Genomic DNA, 24,306 nt, shown 5'->3' on the forward strand with positions numbered 1-24,306 from the left:
TCCTGTCAGTACATATTGGCCAGACTTTTCAGCTTCTGTGTCATGTTTCTTTCCTTCCTTTGCGAGCTTAGAACCTCCCCAATCAGGTGTGCTAGGATTTGACCCAGCTTATTGATCTGGTTGCTAAGGGGGGGGGTAGGTTCTGAAAGGGGCAAGCATTGTTTGATAAAGCACTTGCTTCATTCAGTGCCTCTGTATGACCTTCGAGCACAGGGAAGGTCTATATTCTCACAAGGAGGAGGGGGCTACTTCCGCAGGCCCAGTGGGTTCAGGTGAATCAATACGTTCGAGGTGTTACATGCATCTTCCCAGATATCCCTACCCCAGGTCTAAGGGCTTCACTCTTGTCCTATTAAGGCCCTGATCATAGCATAGGAGATGTGCTAGGCCTGAGAATTCAACCTTCTCTGAAGTTTTGCTACACTTAGATTATGCCCTAAGCCCCTGGTCCTCCCCCCTGTCTTCCCCCCAGTTGCATAAGATTGGGGTTTCCTTAAATGTAGCCAAGGGAGTCTTCTGGCTTTCACATTTTGCTTTGGATTAGAGATTACTCACCCTGAGCATGTCAGATCTTTCTTCAGCTAATCAATGGCATTTAACAAAAAGTCACCCGCATCTGCTTCCCATTTCCCTCATGCCTCTCAAGTCCCAGGGATATTTCACCAACTGGTGCATTCCCTTCCCCCAGTAACTCATTCCAGTTCACCATCAGTAAAAGTTACTGCTGCCCCCACACCCCAGGGGCCCACCCTGTAATTCTCACACTCGTGAGAATGAACTCCACGCTGCATCTTTTCCCACACTGACATGTCCAGTATCATGGAATCTGCCGGATCGTATGATTCAAGGGGCATCCTGCTGGTACCACAGCGCACAGACTGGCTGCTGAGTGCTTTATGCAGCGACAGCATGGTGGGGGCTCCCCATGCTCCACCCCCCACAAATGATGGTTCCTCATTGCCTGCTGGCTGCTGGGTGCCCCGATTCCAGAACGGCGTGAGAGTCTCTTTTGTGGTTTGCCACCTCTGGCACACTGGTTTAGGTTGCGTTCTCTGGAAACAGATTTTGAGGCAGGCATCTGTATGCGGGAGGCTTGCGGGGGAGGGCCTTTAGGATCAATGCCTGTAAGGAGGGCAGGGTTGGGCAGGGGGGAAGCTGGTCCACAGTGCAGCTGCGGCAGAGGCCTCGGCTGATCCTAGGGGGACCTCGGGGGGTGGGATGGTCCCTTAGAGTCAGCCTATACTGAGGCAAAGAGGCCAGCCTTTGCACTCGCTCAGAGACCACATATAAGACTCGGGCTGCCTGAGTAGGTATGACGTTGGCCAAGGTGGTTCTCTGTGGGAGAAGACAGTTCCCAGTGGGACATGACCCTCAGCTGCGAACGGCTGACATTCGGGGTGCACCAGCCGTGAAGAGGACATCTGAGCAGAGAGCCACAGTATTCACTGTAACTTACGGTCAAAAGAGTTTGAAATATGGGGCGCCTAGGTGGCTCAGTCAGTGAAGCATCAGCCTTTGGCTCAGGTCATGGTCCCAGGGTCCTGGGATCCAGCCCTACATGGGTCTCCCTGCTCAGCGGGGAGCCTGCTTCTCCCCCTTCTCCCCACTCATGCTCTCTGTCTCTCTCTGTCTCTCTCTCTCTCAAATAAATAAATAAAATCTTTTTTTAAGTTTGAAATACAATGATAGAGTCTACACTCATCATTATTTTATAAATGAAAAATGTGCAGGTCTCAGAGAAATTCTCTTCCAACACTTGTGGGGGGACAGTGTCAGTAACGGAGTGTGTGCGAGATGGGGGGAGGGAGAAAGAGGGAGAGGAGAGGAGAAAATGGCTGTGCTTGGGGTCTTTGGGGTTCGTGGGTGAAGTCGCTAGGGCCTGTTTGTGCTGCGCGGCTGTGTCAGAGGCAAGCCTGGGAGTGGCATGCCTCTTGTATGAGAAACCTGACTGGAGGTGAGCTTCTGTGTGGGGAGAAGCCTGCCAGCTAGGAATCCTGGGCTGGGGAGAGGATGCCTCTGGAAAGCAAGCCCAGCTGGGGCCCGGCCCAGGGACGGTGACCGCGCATTCATGCTACATCTGCTGCTCCTACCCCCTCTTCCCTCCTATGGCTCCCCCTGGCCCTCAGCGCATCCCTCCCCGCCGCCGTCATTGCTGGCCCTGGGGCTTGCGTAGAACCACCGCCAGCCCGCCCCCCTCGATCTGCTCCCCCTTTTTTATATAGCTGCCCACCCACAGTTGTGCCCCTCACAGCACACAGCCACGCGTGGACAAGTCTGATCCTCCATGGAAAGGGCCAGAAAGCAGAGAAGTGGTTCGGACTGCACAAGCAGACACAGGCAACTGAGACACACCCGGCAACGCTTCATACAGATGTATTCTCTACGGGTTTTTGTGTTTTTTTGTGTTTTTTTGTGTTTTTGGCCATTTACGAGCCTCCTTTGCAATTCCAGAGTACTTACGAAGCCCTCCTCATCTGGCACAACTTGTCAAACACATTTATGGTAGCGGTGTGAGGGGCAGACCACGCTCTGGGGAATGCCTGCCTGCCGTGTGTGGTTTGAGGACTTAGTTCAGCGTTCACAGTGTCCTCTGACTTTTACACACCTCCGTGAGCCATCACAACAGACCGTATTGTACCCAAAGACTTGTTGAGCTTTGCAAAGTGTTTCAACAAGCACAAAGCACTTTATGGCTCTGAAGGGGCGAAACGGTCAAAGGACTGGCCTGGGTTTTGTCTTCCTGAGATTGATGGCTGTGCTCTGCTTTTTCTCTCCAGGGCGAAATACTTCAAAGGGAAAAAGATCCATGGAGAAATTGACATTAAAGTAGAACAGGTTAGTTGGGGCAGATGGACCTGGGGGTCAGCCGTCCAGACCGAAAACTGGATGGTCATTTTTGTGTGATGTGGGTGAATCACCGATTTTTTTTCTCCTTCCTAGGCTGAATTCTCTGATCTCAACCTCGTGGCTCACGCCAACGGTGGATTCTCTGTGGACATGGAAGTTCTTCGGAATGGGGTGAAGGTCATGCGGTAAGTAGACAGAGGTTAACTTGGTGTTATGGGGGGGCACAAGGACTCCCTTAGAGCTGAGGGAGAGGCCCCCACCTCCCCACCCATCCTTTTGTGAGCAAGAACTTGGGTGTATTACAATAGCCAAAGTATGGAAACAACGTAAGTGCCCATTAGTGAATGAATGGATAAAGAAGATGTGGTCTGTATACACTATGAAATATTATTCAGCCACGAGAGAGAAGGAAATCCTGCCATTTGCAACAACGTGAAAGGACCTTGAGGACATTATGCTAAGTAAGATAAATCAGATGGAAAAGGACGACTACTGTAGGATATCTCTTGTCTATGGAATCTAAAAAAGCCAAAGTCGTAAAAACAGGGAGTGAAATGGTGGTTACCAGGGGCTGAGGGGTGGTAGAATAGAAGAGATGTTTAGGGGCACCTGGGTGGCTCAGTCGGTTAAGCATCTGCCTTTGGCTCAGGTCATGACCTCAGGTTGCTGGGATCCAGCTCCCTGCTCAGTGGGGAGTCTGCTTGTCCTTCTCCCTCTCCCCGTGCCCCTCCCCCTGCTCGTGTTCTGTCTCTCTCTCAAAATAAATAAATAAAATCTTTAAAAAGATAGAAGAGATGTTTAAGGGTATAAACTTGCAACTGGAAGATAAGTCCTAGAGATCTAATGCACAGTATAGTGAATATAGACAACGATATTGTATCATAATTATCAAACTTACTAAGAGACCAGATCTTAATTATTCTCACTGACAAAAAGGAAATGATAATTATGTGGCACGATAGAAGTGCTAAATAATGCTACAATGGCGATCCTATTACAATATGTAAGTGTGTCTAATTGCCGTGTTTTACGCCTTAAACTTACACAATGTTATATGTCAATTTAAAAAGAAATTAGGGGGGCGCCTGGGTGGCTCAGTCAGTTAAGCGTCTGCCTTCAGCTCAGGGCATGATCCCGGGGTCCTGGGATCGAGCCCTGCATCGGGCTCCCTGCTCAGCGGTGAGCCTGCTTCTCCCTCTGCCTCTGCTGCTCCCCCTGCTTGTGCTCGCTCTCAGTCAAATACATAAATAAAATCTTAAAAATAAAATAAAATGAAATAAAATTAGGTACAGAATGTGGGAAGATAGCTTCTCTTCTGCAGAGCCAAGGATCCTAGCAGACCACAAGACAAACTTTTCAGTTATTAAATCAGCAGCTATTTCTTGAGCATCTGCTGTATGCCAGTTGGTGCCCTTAGCATTTTACATCCAACAAATATTTATTGAACACCTATTGTGCACCAGGACCTCTTGTACATGCTGAGGACCGGGCAGTTAACAAAACCGACCCCCAATAAGAGCGCCCGCGCCCCCCCCCCAAATCCCTCTGCCCTCATGAAACTTATATTCTACTGTGGGATACATACAATAAACAAATCAGAAAATGTAAAGGTGCTAAGAAAAAATATATAGCAGCAAAGCGATAAAGGAATCGTTGGATGGTGGAGGGGTCTGCAATTTGCATGAGGAAGACCTATATTGTGAGAGACATTTTTTAAAGGTTTTATGTATGTATGTATTTATTTATTTATTTATTTATTTATTTATTTATTTGGAGAGCGCGGGAGAGCACGTGCGCATGCGCGCACAAGCAGGGGGCGGGGCAGAGGGAGAGGAAGAGGGAGAAGCAGACTCCCGGCTGAGCCGGGAGCTCCATACCGGGCTGATCCCAGGACCTGGGGATCACCAGACCGGGAAACGGTGGGAAGGATGCTGGTGTGGGAGGAAACAACCTGTGCATGTGTGCTGAGCTGAGCAACCCCTTCGCAATTTCTAGGAGCTGTGGAGATTTAGAAACCTGGTTTTTGTTCTAAGGGTGGTGGGGAGCTCTGGGGGGACATCCTCGACACCTCTCCTCCTGCCACCCCAGGTCTCTGAAGCCGGACTTTGTGCTGATCCGCCAGCACGCCTTCAGCATGGCCCGGAACGGAGACTACCGCAGTTTGGTCATTGGGCTGCAGTATGCTGGAATCCCCAGCGTGAACTCTTTGCATTCTGTCTACAACTTCTGTGACAAGCCCTGGGTGGTAAGTGACGGGAAGGGCGCTGCTGGCGGAGGGACTAGCTCATACATGCATGCATGCTTGTGGGAGCTCGAAATCACTGTGATTCGGGGGAAACTGAGAAAGCTCGAAGCTCGGAATCCCCACTTGGAGACTGTCCCGGTGAAGGGCGTGCTGACCCATCTCTCCTGGCTCTCCTAGTTCGCCCAGATGGTTCGACTGCACAAGAAACTGGGGACAGAGGAATTCCCTCTTATCGATCAGACCTTCTACCCCAATCACAAAGAGATGGTGAGTCGGGGGGACGTAGGATGGGCAGGAGGGAAAAGCATCGTGCCCACTGCGACATTATTGCCAGTGGGTGTGTTAGCAATGGAAGTGCAGCCGGTGTGTGCCTGTGGGGGCTGAAGTTGCTTCGAGACAGGGCTTACCGATACCATGAATTTACTGATGTGCTTACAAGTGTGATTTCAATCATCGATCCTCTTTCTTGTAGTATCTTTTCTCACCAGTATTAAAAATCGACTTCTGCTCTAAATGAACAGATTCAATGTAATGAATCAGATTATATTGCATATAGAAATCAAGTCATCATTACTAATATTAGCAAATATTCTTCCTGATAGAAATGTCACCAATGTTGCAAATTAGGACCGACAATGAAAATCATCAGTAGTGATATTACAACTTAAATTGCTTACGAATAGCAATTGAATTGTGGGTTACTATTATTGTAAACTATAATCACTAATATTACAACTTATCACGAATACTACAAATTACTCTTATTGATGTAAATTATGACTATCAATGCTATGAGTCAAATTGCAGTTCCTAACAGAAATTGAATGATCATTACTAGTGTCATTGAAGATTATAACTATTATTATAAATTATGCTCTAGTATAAATTATAAGTCTCTGTTTTGAATGATACTATCCTTAATAGAAGTTGCATTATCATTACTGATACCATCAAATATTCTAACTAATATTACAAATTATTGCCAATGTTACAAATTAAGATTACTAATATAAATTATGAGTAACTATGTTTTGAATTATCTGATAGCTTCTAATAGAAATCATCATTAATATGGTTAACACTCCAGTTTATATTATGCACAATGACTAATATTAAAGTTATGATTACTAATATAAATTAGGAGTGCCACAGTTTTGAATCAAATTTTAGTTGCAGATAGAAATTGAATCACCATTACTGATGCCATCAAATTTTACAACTAACTTCATAAATTTTTAACAGTGTTATAAATTGTTTGCTTATAGAAATAATCATCACCACTTTTGGAGTTAAATTACAGTTAAATGTCAATATTGACCCGTTACCAACTTGGTTAAATAAACCTTGGTATTAATATTAAAAATTCTTACCAGCATCACAAATTATGGTCATTGATATAAGTTAAGTGTTATGAATTACGTTTACTTACAGATGAAGGTCAAATCATTCATTCTTAGGAAACCCAATTTGGTTATCACTATTATTATTCCACGTTCTCTGAGAGATAGAGCAGCTGACTGATTGAGAGCATGGACTCTAGCCAGAATTGCTATATTGGAATCCTAGACCTACAACTTATTGGCTTCCTAACGTAGAAAATGTTACTTAATGCTCTGTGCCTCAGTTTACCCAACCTGCAAAATGTAGGTAATAATAGTTCCTGCCTCACAGAGTTGGTGTGAGAATTAAATTATTTAATGAATGGAAAGTGGTAAGAACAGTGCGTCCGGCATATATTAACTGCCTTCTAAGTGTTAGCAAAGTTCCCTTCTGTTCTTAATTTGTGGAGTGCTTTTATCATGAACGGGATGTTGAACTCTGTCAAATGTTTTTCATATATTTATTGATATGATCATGTGGGTTTTTTTCCTTTATTCTGTGAATATGGTGTATCACATTACTTGAGTTCCGTGCGAGTTGAGCCACATTGGCATACGTGGACCAAGTCTCACATGGTCTGGGGTATAATCCTTTTTAGGATTCAGTATTTTAGTATTTTGTTGAGAATTATGGTATCTATAATCAGAAAAGATATTGATCTATTGTTTTCTTATGATGTCTTTGTCTGGTATTCGTATCAGGGTAATAGGAGCCCCACAAAATGAGTTGGATCCCTTCTCTTCTATTTTAGGGAAAAGCTGTGAAAGATTCGTGTTAATTTTTTTTGAATACTTGTAGAATGCACGGGTAAAGACATCGACATCTAGTCCTGAGCATTTCCTTTTTTTTAAGATTTTATTTATTGATTTTTTTAAAAGATTTTATTTATTTGACAGAGAGAGAGGCAGCGAGAGAGGGAACACAAGCAGGGGCAGAGGGAGAGGGGGAAGCAGGCTTCCCGCTGAGCAGGGAGCCCGACGTGGGGCTCGATCCCAGGACCCTGGGATCATGACCTGAGCTGAAGGCAGATGCTTAACGACTGAGCCACCCAGGTGCCCCAGATTTTATTTATTGATTTGATAGAGAGAGAGAAAGAGAGAGAGAGAATGAGTAGGGGGAGGGGCAGAAGGCGAGGGAGAAGCAGGCTCTTCGCTGAGCAGGGAGACCAATGTGGGGCTTCATCCCAGGACCCTGGGGTCATGACCTGAGCCGAAGGCAGACGCTTAACTGACTGAACCACCCAGGCATCCCATCATTTCTTATTTTAATAATTAGTTCTCTTTTTTTTCTTAATCTAAAGGTTTGTCAATTTGTTGATCTTTCCAAAGAACCAATTTGTGTTTTCATTGATTTTCTCTAATGTTTTTCTATTCTCTATTTCATTTATTTCCATTCTAATCTTTATTACTTATTTTTTATTGAAGTATAATTAACCCGCAGTGTTACGTGTTAGTTTCAGATATACAATGTAATGATTCAACAATTCTGTACCTTTCTCAGTGCTCATCAAAGATAAGTGTACTCTTAATCCCCTTTATCTATTTTGTCCATCCCCCTACCCGTAACCTCCTGTCTGGAAACCACCAGTTTGTTCTCTGTATTTAAGAGTCTAGGGTGGTTTTTTTTTAAATTATGAACAATTTTAAAGATTTTATTTATTTATTTGTCAAAGAGAGAGAGAGAGATAGAGAGAGAGCACAAGCAGGGGGAGCCGCAGGCAGAGGGAGAAGCAGGATCCCTGCTGAGCGAGGAGCCCAACTCGGGACTCAATCCCAGGACCCTGGGATCATGACCTGAGCCGAAGGCAGGTGCTTAACGAACTGAGCCACCCAGGGGTCCCTAGGGGTGTTTTGTTTGTCCCCTTTATTCTTTTTTTGTTTCTTATTTTTATTTAAAATCGATTAATGAATATATAGTGTGTTATTAATTTCAGAGGTAGAGTTTAGTGATTCATCAGTTGCATACAGCACCCAGTGCTCATGACATCAAGTGCCCTCCCAATGTCCATCACCCAGTCACCCCATCCCCCCACCCACCTCCCCTCCAGCAACCCTGTTTGTTTTCTAGAGTTAGGAGTCTCTTATGGTTTGTCTCCCTCTCTGATTTTGTCTTATTTTATTTTTCCCTGTCTTCCCCTGTGTTCATCTGTTTTGTTTCTTAAATCCCACATGTGAGTGAAATCATATGGTATTTGTCTTTCTCTGACTTATTTCACTTAGCATTATCCTTTCTAGCCCTGTCCCTGTCTTTGCAAATGGCAAGATTTCCTTCTTTTCTGTGGCCGAGTAACATTCCATTGTAAATAGATACCACATCTTCTTTATCCATTCATCTACCGATGGTCACTTGGGCGGCTTCTGTATCCCGGCTATTGTAAATAATGCTGCAGTAAACATAGGGCTGCAGATATCTTTTGGAATCAGTGTTTTCCTTTTCTTTGGGTAAATACCCAGTAGTGGAATTACCGAATCACATGATAATTCTATTTTTAATTTTTTGAAGAGCCTCCATACTCTTTTCCACAATGGCTGCGCCAATTTGCATTCCCACCAACAGTGCACGAGGGTTCCTTTTTCTCCACATCCTCGCCAACACTTGTTATTTCTTGTGTTTTTGATTTTAGCTGTTCTGACAGGTGTGAGGTGATATCTCATTCTGGTTTTAATTTGCATTTCCCTGATGATGAGTGATGTTGAGCATCTTTTCTTTTTTTTTTTTAAAGATTTTATTTATTTATTTGACAGAGATAGAGACAGCCAGCGAGAGAGGGAACACAAGCAGGGGGAGTGGGAGAGGAAGAAGCAGGCTCCCAGTGGAGGAGCCTGACATGGGGCTCGATCCCATAACGCCGGGATCACGCCCTGAGCTGAAGGCAGACGCTTAACCGCTGTGCCACCCAGGCGCCCCTTGAGCATCTTTTCATGTGTCTGTTGGCCATCTGGATGTTTTCTTTGGAGAAATGTCTATTCAAGTCCTCTGCCCATTTTTAATTGGATTATTTGTGGGCTTTTTAGTGTTGAGTTGTATGGGTTCTGTGTATATTTTGGATATAAAACCCTTAGCAGGTTAACCCCTACTGATTTGAAAATATCTTCTCCCATTCAGTAGGTTGCCTTTTTGTTTAATTGGTGGTTTCTTTTGATGTACAAAAGCTTTTTATTTTGATGTAGTCCCAATAGTTTAATTTTGCTTTTGTTTCCTTTGCCTGAGGAGACATACCTACAAAAGTGTTTCTATGGCTGGTGTCAAATTATTGCCAGTGTTTGCTTCTAGGAATTTTATGGTTTCAGGACTCATGTTTAGGTCTTTCATCCATTTTGAGTTTATTTTTGTGCATGGTGTAAGAAAGTGGTCCAGTTTCATTCTTTTGCATGTAGCAGTCCAGTTTTGCCAACACCATTTGTCAAAGAGATTATCTTTTCCCATTGTATATTCTTGCCTCCTTTCTCACTGATTAATTGACCGTATAAGTGTGGGTTTATATCTGGACTCTCTATTCTTTTCCATTAATCTATGTGTCTATTTTTGTACCAGTACCATACTGTTTTGATTACTACAGCTTTGTAGTGTATCTTCAAATCTGAGATGGTGATACGATCAGTTTTGTTCTTTTTTTTTTTTCAAAATTGCTTTGGCTATTGGGGGTCTTTTGTGATTCCATACAAATTTTAGGATTATCCGTTCTAGTTCTGTGAAAAATGCTGTTGGTATTTTGATAAGGATTATATTAAATCTGTAAATTGCTTTGGGTCACATGGGCATTTTAACAGTAATGGTTCTCCCAATCCACGAGCACGGAATACCTTGCCATTTCTTTGTTTCATTTTCAGTTTCTTTCATCAGTGTTTTATAGTTTTCAGGATCTACGTCTTTCACTTCCTTGCTTAAGTTTATTCCTAGGTATTTTATTATTTTTGGTGCAATTGTAAATGTGATTGTTAATTTTTCTTAGTTTCTCTTTCTACTGCTTCATTGTTTAGTGTATAGAGAGGCAACAGATTTCTATGTATTAATTTTATATCCTGTGACTTTTCTGAATTCAGCTATCAGTTCTAGTAGTTTTTTTGGTGGAGTCTTTAGGATATTTTATATATAGTATCATTTCATCTGCAAACAGTGAAAGTTTTACTTCTTCCTTACTAATTCGGATGCCTTATATTTCTTTTTCTTGTCTGATTATTGTGGCTGGGACTTCCAGTACTATGTTGAATAATAGTGGTGAGAGTGGCTATCTCTGTCTTGTTCCTGATCTTAGAGGAGAAGCTCTCAGTTTTTCCCCATTGAGTATGATGTTAGCCGTGGGTTTTTCATATATGACCTTAATTATGTTGAGGTTTGTTCCCTCTAAACCTACATTGCTGAGAGTTTTTATCATGAATAGGTGTTGGTTTTACTTTGTCAGATACTTTTTCGGCATCTATCGAGATGATCATATGGTTTTTATCCTTTCTCTCGTTAATGTGATGTATCACACCCATTGATTTGTGAATGCTGAACCACCTTGCATCCCTGGAATCAATCCCACTTGATCATGGTGCATGATTTTGTTAATGTATTGTTAAATTTGGTTTGCTAATATTTTATTGAGAATTGATGCATCTATGTTCATCAGAAATACTGGCCTGTAGTTTTCTTTTTCACTGTGTCTTTATCTGGTTTTGGTATCAGGGTAATGCTGGCCTCCTACGATGAATTTGGAAGCTTCCCTTCCTCTTCTAGTTTTTGGAATAGCTTGACAAGAATAGGGATTAATCTTTATTACTTCTTCCCTTCTGCTTGCTCTGGGCTTAATTTGCTCTTCTTTTTCCAATTTCTGAAGATGGAAGAATGGGTTATTGATTTGATATCTCTCTTCTTTTTAAATATACACGTTTATAACTATGAAATTCCCTATAACATCACTTTAGCTGCATACTGTAAGTTTTGCTATGTTGTGTTGTTTTTTCTCATTCATCTCAAAGTATCTTCTAATTTCCCTATTTAGGAACATGTTGTTTACTTTCCACATATTTGTGGAATTCTCCATTGTTTTTTCTGTTTAGAGTTTCTAATTTCATTCAGTTGTGGTCAGAGAACATATTTTGTATGATTTCAGTACTTTTGCATTTATTGGGACTTGTTTTCTGGCTTCGTGCACTTGAGAAGAATGTGTGTTCTCCTGTGGTAGGGGGGACCCTTCTATAGATGAATGTTAGCTCTAGTTGGTTTATAGCGGTATTTCAAGTCTTCTCTTTCTTTGTTGATCCTCTGTCTAGTTATTTTCTCCATCATTTAAAGTGAGGTACTGAAGTCTCCAACTATTATTGTTGAATTGTTTATTTCTCCCTTCAGCTATGTCTTTTTGTTTCATTTATTTTGGGGCTCTGTTCTTAGGTACATATGTGTTTATCATTGTTATGTCTTCTTGATAGATTAACCTTTGTATCAATTTAAAATGTCCTTCTTTACCTCTAGTAACAATTTCTGTTTAAAAGTCTATTTTATCTGAGGCTCTGTAGCCAGCTCTCTTTTGGTTACGGTTTGCGTGGCAAATCTTCTTCCATCCATTTACTTTCAACTTATTCGTGTCTTTGAATCTAAAGTGTGTCTCTTGTAGATAGCGTATGATCAAGTCACATTTTTCATCCATTCTGTCTAGATCTGCTTTTTATGCTCAATATTTTATTTAGCTGTTCAATATTTTTTAAAGATTTATTTGTTTCTTTTAGAGAGCGAGTGTTGGGGAGAGGGGCAGCGGGAGAGGGAGAGAGAATCTCAAGCAGACTCCGTGCTGAGCGCAGAGCCAGACACAGGGCTTGATCTCACAACCCTGAGATCATGACCTGAGCCAAAACCAAGAGTCGGACGCTTAACCGACTGCACCACCCAGGCGTCCTGGATGTGGAGTTCTGATATGATGCTCTTTTTCTTTCTGTGCTTTGGATGTGTTGTCCCACTGACTCTGTCCTCCAAGGTTTCTGATGAGAAATCAGCTGCTAATCTTACTGAGGATCCCTTGTTTGTGATGACCCACTTTCCTCTTACTACTTTCAAGATTCTCTCTTTGTCTTTGACTTTCATAAGTTTATTTATGATGTGTCTAAATGTAGATCTCTACAAGTTTATCTTATTTAAAGTTCAGTGAGTTTCTTGAACGTATAGATGAATATTTTCCATCAAATTTGGGAGATTTTCAGCCATCGTTCCTTTCAATATTCTTTATTGCACCTTTCTCTCTACTCTCTCCTTTTGGGACTCCCAGTATGTGTGTGTTGATATGTTTGATGGTGTTTCACAGGCCTCTGAAACTCTGTTCACTTGTTTATTTTTTTTTCTTTCAGTTCCTCACAATGGATTATCTTGGTTGACCTACCTTCAAATTCATTGATTCGTTCCTCTGGCAGCTCAAATCTACTCTTGAGCCCCTCTAGTGAATTTTTAATTTCAGTTATTTTGTTTTTCGATTCTGGAATTCTAGTATTTTATTGTTCTCTCTATTGATAGTCTTTGTTAGAATATCATTCTCATACTTTCAGTTAGTTCTTTAGACATGATTTCTTTTAGTTCTTTGAAAATATTTTCAATGGCTGATTTATAGTCTGTCTATTAATTCCAATATCTAACCATGTCTATTGGCTACCTCATTTTCCTCTCTTTGGGTCATACTTTATTATTTCTTTGCATGTTTTATAAATTTTTGTTGAAAACTTAACATTGTAAAAAATATTACATGGTAGCTCTGAAGATCAGATTCTGTCCCCTATTCCAGGGTTTATTTTTCTTGCTCTTTGTTTTTTCAGTGACATTCCTAAACTAATTCTGTAAAGGTTGTATTCTTCATCCTGTGTGGCCACTGAAGTCTCTGCTTCATTAGCTTTGTGGTCAGACAATGAATGACAGATATTTCTTTAAACATCTAGAACCGGGGCACCTGGGTGGCTCACTCGTTAAGCGTCTGCCTTCGGCTCAGGGCATGATCCCAGCGTTCTGGGATCGAGCCCCACGTCAGGCTCTTCCGCTGGGAGCCTGCTTCTTCCTCTCCCACTCCCCCTGCTTGTGGTCCCTCTCTCGCTGGCTGTCTCTCTGTCAAATAAAAAAATAAATAATCTTTAAAAAAATTAAAAAAAAAATAAACATCTAGAATCATTAAGTCTCCAAGCTTTTGCTGATGGACGCTGTGCACCTGTGGGGGCATGCCTTCAAAAGCTCTGGCAGGCAGTTTACAACTTTGCCTTAGCCTTTACTTCCTGGTTTTGCAGAGCCTCAAGGTCAGCCAGAGATCCTGAGCGGCACACAGCCTTATGCGTATTTGTGGTTTTCTAGATTCCTGGGAATTTGTCAGTGCTTTTCAAAGCCTCCTATGAAGATCTCCTTACCCAACTTTTCCTGTTAGGTGTTTTGGTCAGCTTGTAATGTATGTCCTAACCATAACCACTGCCTCAGGCACTTGCTATGTTAAACAATCGCTGCTGATTGGTTTTGAAAAAAAACCAACCAACCAACCAACCCAGGGAAAGCTATTCACACTAGGTGAACTCTTAGTCAAATCAAATAGACAAGCCCTGTGAATGGAGTTTTCTAGGAAAGTGCCAGACAGGTCAAATGAAGATAGATCTCTAGCAATGGGACTTTGGAGGAGACTCCAACCCTGTTCTGCCTCCCCTCTGGCATCTAGGCTGCTGGTTCTCATCAGGATTACAAGGCTGTTGATTTTCAAAGCTGTTGTGTAGGTAGGGAGAAGGGGATATAAACAGAGAAAGTTCAAATGCCACAAAGCATACTGTTCTTCCAGAGATCCAGCCATTTTTCTTGAATAGATGCTGCCTGAATTGTTATAAACCTTTGGTCAATTTCTAGAGTTCGGAAAAAAATTAATTTTGACAATTTTTGCCAGTATTCTCATTGCTTTTATGGAAGAGAAGATTTGATCCAGCCATTTTTCTTGAATAGATGCTGCCTGAATTGTTATAAACCTTTGGTCAATTTCTAGAGTTCGGAAAAAAATTAATTTTGACAATTTTTGCCAGTATTCTCATTGCTTTTATGGAAGAGAAGATTTTTATTGGCCCTTACTCTGGCATTTCCACTGACATCACTTCCAGACATATCTTCCTCTTTGCCAGCCCCAGCCCTAAGATAATAGTATTTCTAAGCCAGGGTATGGGAGCTAGATGTACTCACTGATACTGGAATATCTTTGCTTCTAGGGCCTCTCGTAATATAGAGCTAAGAAATTTTTTTTAAGATCTTATTTATTTATTTGACAGAGAGAGAGACAGCCAGTGAGAGAAGGAACACAAGCAGGGGGAGTGGGAGAGGAAGAAGCAGGCTCATAGCGGAGGAGCCTGATGTGGGGCTCGATCCCAGGACTCTGGGATCACGCCCTGAGCCGAAGGCAGACGCTTAACCGCTGTGCCACCGAGGCACCCCAGAGCTAAGAAATTTTTATGGATGGAGCTTCACGTGTTCGTACTGATACCTCTGATTCTAATCCAGCACATCACAGGAGCCCCCCCCCATTCTATACGTCACAGTTTTCTTCTATAGCAAGGGGAGCCCTAGCCTCTGATATCATCAGTGTGTTTATGCATTTGCTCCGTCCTACAATACACAGAATGTATTTTTAGAATTTCAGCATCCACACCACTGTGAAAAACAAACGTAGTAAGGGAGAGCTTGAAATTTCCTTGCCCTTTTGAGGTCTGTAGATGAGGCTATACAGTCAAAGTCCTGTATTCAGAAGTTTCTTGGTTTAGTTCATTTTATTTTTTGTTCAACGTGATTACATGATTCATTGTATTTCAAATATAATGTGTTTCTCTTTGACTTAAGTTTTAGTCTTTTCCCTATCTATGACTTAATTATATATTTTTTTCACGTAAGCCATTAGCATGATTCCAAAAGTCAAAATATAAAAAGGCGTACGTGGATAAAATTTAAAACCAAGATGAAATGAATAATTTCCTAGAGAAACACAGTTTACCAAAATTGACCCCGTTAGAGTGTAACAGACCAATTTCCATAAAACAAAAGACAAAGTGAGTAAAAAACAAAAAAACCTGCCTCATAAAAAAGCATCAGGCCCAGATGGTTTTACAGGAGAATTCTCCAAACTTACAGAGCACTTAATCCCAATGCCAAATAAATTGTTCCAGGGAACAGAAAATGAAAAGAAATTCACATGGTTTTTCTAAGGCAATTATAACATTAATTGCACTCAAAAAAGCGTGGAATATTTTCACTCATGAATAGCAATGCATAATCCTAAATGAAATTTTAGCAAATGAATTCAAAACTATATTAAGAAATTAATGTAGCATGACCAAGTAAGTGAGTTTCTTTCTGGGAATGCAAGGATGGTTCTTTATAGGTATTATGTTAATATAATACAACGTAGTAATAGATCTAAGGAGAAACTCATATCATTTCCATAGATATTTTTAAAAGACTTTGGCAGAAATCTGATATGATCATTCAAAAGTAGAAATCAACTGATAACTTCTTAACATGATAAAATTTGTATACCTCAATCCAAAAGTTATCAACTTAATGGGGCAACATGGAAGGCATTTCCACTGAGACCAGAAACAAGGCAATGCCCTCTGTCTCCACTCCTTTTTTCAACATTGTACTTGGAGGCATTGGACCAATGCAGTTAGACTAGGAAAAATAATTATAGATGTAAGAATGGGTAAAGAAGACACAAAAATATCTCTATTTTTTAAAAGATTTTATTTATTTATTTGGGAGAGAGAGAGTGAGAAAGAGAGAGCACGAGAGGGGGGAGGGTCAGAGGGAGAAGCAGACTCCCTCCTGAGCAGAGAGCCCGATGCAGGACTTGATCCTGGGACTCCAGGATCCTGACCTGAGCTGAAGGTAGTCGCTTAACTGACTGAGCCACCCAGGTGCCCCCAAAATATCTCTATTTAAGACAATATCAATAGTATACCTGGAAATTTACAAGAGAACCAATGATAAAGCTAATTCAAATGATAAAGAATTCAGTAGTGTAGTGGAATATAAAATCAACATATAGAAATTAGTTTTCGTATACACAAAGAACCAGCTGTAATGTAAAATAGAAGAGAAAAACTGCATATATGATAACAAAAAAGGATAAGATATGTCAGGATAAAGTCAACAAGGGGTAATGCAAACTTGTATGAGGAAAAGTTTAAAACACGCCTGGAAGACACAAAGGTAGACTTACACAAAAGCAAAGACGCTCCTTGTTCTCGGATACGATGAATTGGTATCATAAAGACGTCAGTTTTCCTTCTCAAGTCTTAATTTATAAATGCAACGTGATCCCCAAACACATAGCTATAAGCTTTTTTTTTTTAAGATTTTATTTATTTGACAGAGAGAGACACAGCGAGAGAGGGAACACAAGCAGGGGGAGAGGGAGAGGGAGAAACAGGCTTCCCGCTGAACAGGGAGCCCCATGCGGGGCTCGAACCCAGGACCCCGGGATCATGACCTGAGCTGAAGGCAGACGCCTAATGACTGAGCCGCCCAGGCACCCCTTACCTATAAGCTTTTATCTGCAACTGATACAAGTTGACAGTGAACTTCACAAGAAAATGCAAACATGCAAGAATATCCATTAAAACAAAAGAAAAGCTGTAAGTTGGGGGGGGGGTAGCCCTAACAGCCTACATGGAATCTAATGCCTCTGCCAGCGAACGTCTTGTGAAGGTTTTGTAACTTAACCAGTATGATGCTGACACGTGACTAGGCGGTCTGACAGACTAAAGAAAGAAACATTAAAAGTCCAGAGACGATTCATGTACATATGGAAATTTAGTGGATGATCAAAGCGGCAAGCTTTGTTTTTGACATTTAAATTCTTTATCCGAAATGGATTTTTTTCTCTTTTTTTAGCACTCTTACAGACATCTTTATTCCATGTGTTCTTGAACACTTCTCTACACGCGTGACAGAACGGCTGTCACGTCCACTCCCTTATGTAACACTGTTCTTAACATAGCAAACATGTAGCTCTCTTACAAACGCCTTTATTACGTGTGTTCTGTGGAGTGGACTTTCATATACAGCGTGAAGTCGGTTGAGATCCAGTTTCATCTTTTTCCTTTTCTCCCCCACCGATCCGGCGTGCTGCCTCTGTCGGGTCCTCAAATCTCATGTATTTATGGGGCAAGGTCTGGTTCATTGGTCACTTTCTTTATACCTGTACTAATGCAGTACTGTCTTAATAACTATATATTCTCAGTAACCACTGATATGCGGTAGGGCAGTCACACCTCCTGGCTGTTCTGTGGCTGAATGGAGGCAGAAAGAACAGGACGGAAGAGGCTGGGAAGAAGACAGAGCTAATGGTGGGCGATGGGGGCGGTTGGATGGCAGGGGCCTTCGACTTCCCGCTGGCCAGCTTGCCACTCACGTGTCCTCTTTTGTCCCCCACCCCACTGTGCAGCGTGGAGGGGCATCAGCTAGGCCTGGATTTGTGGAAGCGGTCTTCCCCCACCCTGCACGTCGAAGCTCTGGTGGGAAGGTTGCCCAGCCTCCATCATGCGGCGGGAGGCCCATATGGATTGTCTGGCTCTGCTCCCCGGTCTGTTCCCATCCAGGCTGCAGGCCACCAGGAATCCTCAGGGCTGCTCGGCTCAGCGTGTCTAAATAGTCACCAGTCCGGCACGGGGCACATGGGAGGGCTCTGTTAAGCACAGTCTGACTTCTTTTCACCCCAACTTCCCTAGCGCGTGGCGATCTGCTTACATCAGCCTGGTGGTACAGACCCAGGGGCGGGGGCTGCTGCAGGAATGGGGACTTCCCCTCCCTTGCTTCCTACACTCTAGGTGATTGATGGCTCGGCAGATACTCATAGAGGGTTCACAATGGAACAGGTGGAGTCTGAGCCCAAGGCCCCTCAGGATCCAGTCCCTTCTCCGGGCCCGGGATTCGTGGTCCCCGTGCCACGGAGAAAGAGAGGGTGCTTGGGAGTGAGAATCGAGAGAGTCAGGGGTGTGGGGATTGTGCGAAAAAGAGAGGGCAGGAGTAAGCGAGCGAGTGAAGGAAGGAGCGTGGGAGACGCGTCAATAGGGTGGGGACTTTGCTTTTCAAGGGCCAATTTCATTGAGATATAACAAGTCCAAGAAAGAGGACGTATCCCAAGGGTGCGGCTCCTTAAATTTTCACAAAGTGAACACATTCCTGTCGCGTGCATCCAGATCAAGAAACACGACATGACCCGATGGGTCGGTCCCCAGCGCAGTTAGAAGTTGAAGGTCTTAGGGAGGCTTGAGGGGCCAGTTGCGGGAAGCTGGTGGGCTTGAGGAGACTTACGAGTTTGAGAAAGGTGGAGAGACCCCGACTCACTGTGGCTGAGTCCAAGTCCGAGTCCAAGTCCGGAAGCTGTTGTGCATGAGGATTCAAGAGCTGATATTGGGTCACCGGGGAAGGCAGCCAAGTTCATGGCTTCATGTTCTTTTTTTTTTTTTTAAGATGTTATTAATTTGAGAGGGGGAGGAGAGAGAGAGAGCATAAGCAGCAGGGAGGGGCAGAGGGAGAGGGAGAAGCAGACTTCCAGGACCCTGGGATCGTGATCTGATCTTGCGGGGAGGCGGGGGGGTGGGGGGTGGGGGGGGCAGGGAGGCACATAGAAGTGGTTGGATAAAGCACCGCTCCTTGTACCTCCTCTCATAGCTTTTGTTCCAAGGAGAGAAGGGTGGCGGGCACTAAGGATGGGCAGAGGGGCCAGGGAACAGTGAAAGGGAATAGCTCATGGCGAGGAAACAGGGAGGGGCAGGGAGCAGGGTGGAAAGGAGGGAGCAGGAGCAGGGAGAGACATGGGGAGCAGGGCGAAGGAGCAGGGGATGGTGGGAGGGAGCAGGGAGCAGAAAGGACAAGGAAGAGTGGCGCTGTGGCCTCAGATATACCTGAGAGGCCCACTCAAGACCCCGGGCAGGAAGCCTCCCTGACAGGCTCCTCTCGGAGCCCCTTCCAAAGAGACACTACTCATTTCCTGAAGTGCAAGTTGCCATCTCTCAAAGAGCCTAGAGGGGACAGATGCCATGCCGGACTCCTGGAGGTCAGTCAAGTGTGACCAGATGTCCCTTGGCTAGGACCGTGATCTGCAACTGGTCAGTCTCAAAGATTTAGCACACTATGGTTTGGGGACAGAATTTGCTGTGATTGGCCTAAACTGGGGGCACAGTACCCTGGGGGGTGGGGCACTTATGGGAAAATACCCTGGGGAGGGGATACCTGGCTCCAGGGCTGAGATGGGGAGAAGCCTGAGGATGAGGAGTCCGTGCAGGGTAGAGACTCTCCTCATGGATGTCCCCGCAGCTGTTCTTGGTGGGCATGGAGATAGATAGAACCGCATTGCTCTTTACATTTGGGTACTCCTATGAACCAGAGGTTCAAGATCCCTTTAGGAACCTTGATTGTCTGTGAAACAGGAAAGGGCGGGGTACACTGAGACTGAGGAGCATTTATGGGGTGAGGGACCGAGGGCTTAGTATCACATCAGTAGCTTTTGGGTCTCAGGGACCCACCCCATTTCCTCAGCCAGATCAGGGTCAGGGGCTTGTATCTTGGTGGGGAGACAGGTGTGAGGATGAGGTTGGCGAAGTCCCTGGGTGATTTGAATTCATGATGCTTCATGGTCTCGGTGAGGAGGGTGAACCCCAGGAATTAAGCCATGAGAACTAGGGATGGGAGAAATGTGTCAGGGAACCCTTTTGGGTGGAGACAAGATTTCCCCCATCCCTAAGACTCCTGAAAAAAGTTTGCAGAGCACCTCCCCTCCAGGTTCTACCACCTCAGGGGGCTTTACCTACCCTTCTGGAACCTCACTGTGAGCCCCTATGTTGGAGGCCTCTCCGAGGTCTGCCCAGACTTATCCATGTCTGAGTTACTATAAATAACATGCATGTGTGGATGGTAGCATCCAAAGGCTTGCCCAAGGGTGGTCAAGGACAGAGCCAGGAACAAAGCAGGGACCAGCAGAGGGAAGGCAGGACTCATGGCAGGAGCCTAAGCAACATGGGTTGGGGGGAGAAGTTGAAAAATGGCCTTTCTCTGGTCCAGCTCACCTCTAATCAGGAGAGGATTCAGGGAGCATCTGTCTAGCACTACTGCTTTCCAGGGGCCTGGGGTCAGGGGGAGGCCCCCATTGTGAGGGGAAAGGACGCTGAGTCTGGGACTCTGGCCAATGGCCCCACCTCCATCCATCAGAGCTGTAGCTCTCCACGAAGGTTCAGCAAGAGGCCCAAGTTCAGGGGTAGATAAATAGGCAACAAGAAGGAGATACGGCGTGGACATTCCCGCCCACGTGAGCCCTCTATTTTATCCTTTCAGGAGAGCATACCTCCAGCCTCTACTGGAGTGGGGATTAGCAGTTGGGCAGTGTATCTGAGGCTCTAGTGGCTTCTTATACAGACTTTCAGTCTATCTTCTTTTTTTAAAAAAAGCTCCACCTTCTCTCCCACACTGAAAGACAACTTGTGCCCTAACTGTTTGCTTTGGTGGGAGCACTACAGTGCGATGGGAGTTGGTCCTCAGATTTCACTCCTACTGTATAGGACGTGTCCGGGGCCGGGTAGTGACACATAGGTGTCAGTCACTCCCGAGAAAAAGAAAGGGCTGGTCTTGTTATAGAACTCTACTTCTTCATCTGGGGCGCCTGGCTGGCTCAGTCAGTGCGGTCAGTGGAGTGTGAGTTCAAGCCCCAGGTTGGGTGTAGAGATTACTTAAAAAAAAAAAAAAAGATACCTACCTCTTCATCTGTCATTGGTGGGGTGGGGAAAGATGTTTCAACGTATATGGTAATATGGTAATACACTGGGAGCTGTTCCAGCACGGAGATTTTCCAACTGGAGATATCTAAGGATGGGGAGATTTCAGTGGGGGTCGATCAATGGGGGGCTATATGGAGGCATGAGGTTCAATGAATGGAAGGACTTTCAAACAGGCTTATCAATGAGATAGGTATCAATGGTGGGTATTTCTGAATGGGAAGATTTGACAAGGGGGTTTATCAGTGGGAGCGTTTTGACGGGCATGTCTGAATGAGGAGCTACGTCTGTGGATAGAGATACAGGAATAGGGTGAGTTGTCGATAAACATTGTCAACAGACCATGGTGCCCGGCTGGCTCAGGAGATGAAACGTGCGACTTGGGATCTCAGGGTTGTAAGTTCAAGCCTCGGGTTGGGTGTAGAGATTACTTAAAATAAAATCCCTTTTTTAAGATTTTATTTATTTATTTGTCAGAGAGAGAGAGCACAAGCAGGGGGAGCAGCAGACAGAGGGAGAAGCAGGCTCCCCACCGAGCAGGGAGCCCAACTCAGGACTTGATCTCAGGACCCTGGGATCATGACCTGAGCCAAAGGCAGATGCTTCACTGACTGAGCCACCCAGGCGTCCCAAAATAAAATCTTTAAAAAAAAAGATCGTCAGGGGCGCCTGGGTAGCGCAGTCGTTAAGCGTCTGCCTTCGGCTCAGGGCGTGATTCCGGTGTTCCGGGATCGAGTCCCACATCAGGCTCCTCTGCTGGGAGCCTGCTTCTTCCTCTCCCACTCCCCCTGCTTGTGTTCCCTCTCTCGCTGGCTGTCTCTCTGTCACATAAATAGATAAAATCTTTAAAAAAAAAAAAGAGATCGTCAATGGGAATTATGTCATAAATAGGGAATATATCGTTTATGAATAGATTTGTCAACGGGGTGGTCATTTGGGGATAGGCAAGCGGTGGGTAATTATGAAGAGAGATATTTGTCACCGGGATCCATCACTGGGTGACAGATTGCTGCCAGGTATTTGTAAGTGGGGAGATTTGCCAATGGGGGTCATCAGTGGGGATATGTCAGTGCGATATTTATGACTAAGGCAGTAGCTCAACAGAGGTATTTGTTACGGGGTATTTGTACAGTGAGGAGAGGGAACTTTTCCAAGGAAAGATTTACCAAGGACTTAGAAATTCGTCACCTGCAGTCTTGGCAACAGAAGAGATTTGTAAGTGTGGTGATTCGTCACCCACAGTGAGGACTTTGTAGTGGGGAACGTTATCACTGGGGAGAGGGGTTTCCTTAGAAGTCTTCGAAAATGTTGGTGTTTTTCAGTTGGGGAGACTTGGACACTGGGAAAAAGTATACAAGTTTCAGGGTGATAAGAAAAACATCACAAATGAGCATACTAAATATTTGTAACATTTCTGGGGGAGATTCTCAGGGTCACAAGTTAAACTAAGGTTTTTCAGAGGGCATTAAATTATTACTACTGATATTCGACATTATTTCCAATATTATAAATAATCACTACTGATAAGAATCATCACTACTCACGTTATATGTTAAATTATATCTATCATACTGCTACTACTAATAATAACTAGTACTTGTAAGTGCTATGTTCCGTGCACTGTTCCAGGCATTATACATGGACGACCTCATTTATTGCTCATGTTGTCCCTGCTAGGTAGGCATTCTTTTTATCCCTATTTTACAGATGTGGAAACTGAGGCACAAAGAGGTAATGTGATCTCCCCAAGGACACAGAGCTAGTACATGGAAGGGGCAGGACTTGAACGCAAATGACCTGGCTCCAACATTCATGTTCTTTTTTTTTTTTTAAGATTTTATTTATTTATTTGAGAGAGAGCAAGAGAGCACACAAGCAGGGGGAGGGGCAGGGGGAGAGGGAGAAGCAGGCTCCCCGCTGAGCAGGGAGCCCAATGCGGGGCTCTATCCCAGGGCCCTGGGATCATGACCTGAGCCGAAGGCAGACGCTTGACCAGCTGAGCCACCCAGGCGTCCCTGTGTTCTTAACCGCACATGTCACCTGTCTAGAAATTAAGTCACTGTGAGTAATATTACCCGTGAAGTTATTATTTATGAGAGTTTTGTGTTTTGACATGAAAAAATACAAGGGACAAACACACCCCATTAATCATCCTCCAACCCTAGCACGGACCTCAGAAGGATTCTGGGTCGGGACTGCGAGGCCCATTTTTCAGGGAGAAGTATGGAGGCTCAGGTGAGGGAAAGGCCGGTCCCCAGGCCACCCATTGAGCTGGACCGCCCCCTCCTTGCTGTACACCTCACAGGGCTGTCACCCCCCCACACGTGCTTCCTCTCATCCATCCGTCTCTCCCAAGCAGAGATTCACATGGAATGCTGCGGGGGGCGGGGGGGTTGGTAACTCACTTTAGTCACTCGAGTAGATTTTCTAGAAGAGCTATGGGGGGAATGTAGTGACCCCAGGACTACAGAAATCTGGCCAGGGGTTCCTGCGGGGGTCTGTATGCTGTTCTGGCTTCAGTAGGGCCTGGTGGTCAGCCCTGTCCTTGAAGCACTGACGTCTCGAACCAGGGCACCACCTGCTGGTAGGCAGGTCGGCAGGAGAACGGCTTCCACGCTGGGCTCCGTCCCTTTCCACTGCCTCACTCTGCTTCACCTTCCTCCCAGGGATCAAAGTAGCTGACGGCTCAGGGAATGGGCCCTGGGGTCCGGGAACAGCAGCGTAAGAATGCAGGGAGCTGCTACTAGGATTTGGTGAGCTGAGCCAATAGCAACAAGGCCACCAGGGCCCTTACGGTCATACCCACCAGCGAAGGCTGCCATTTGCCCCTTTTAGTGGACCGGGTTTAGATCCTGCCAGGGCACAGCCAAGGTGCAGATGCTGACACAGAAATTGTCGCTGCCGTGGGCGTCCCCTGCACAGGCAGAGAGAGGGGCCCTGAGTGCTCAAAATCTACCCATCCAGATTTAGGACCTAGCTTGGGCCCTGGGGGCATCTCCCAGGAGTGCGAGAGGACAGGGCCCCAGAGGATGGGGGGGCAGGTCGTTGACCCGGAATTCCCTGCCAGAGACCTGGCTTCTTGTGAGGAGTGGT

The 24,306-nt window shown here is 44.6% G+C and overlaps 1 protein-coding gene across 1 annotated transcript in view; it reads left to right on the forward strand.

The window, feature by feature from the left end:
• SYN1 (synapsin I) overlaps positions 1-24,306 on the forward strand; it is a 47,913-nt gene that overhangs the window by 8,659 nt on the left and 14,948 nt on the right. Inside the window, 4 exon segments of the mRNA XM_087860281.1 lie at positions 2,778-2,835; positions 2,941-3,032; positions 4,936-5,092; positions 5,270-5,359. Coding sequence (XP_087716407.1) covers positions 2,778-2,835; positions 2,941-3,032; positions 4,936-5,092; positions 5,270-5,359 — 397 coding nt within the window.

The sequence above is a fragment of the Ursus americanus genome, chromosome X, assembly GCF_024610735.1.
Source record: "Ursus americanus isolate L20-20 chromosome X, mUrsAme1.1.p, whole genome shotgun sequence".
NCBI lineage: Eukaryota > Metazoa > Chordata > Mammalia > Carnivora > Ursidae > Ursus > Ursus americanus.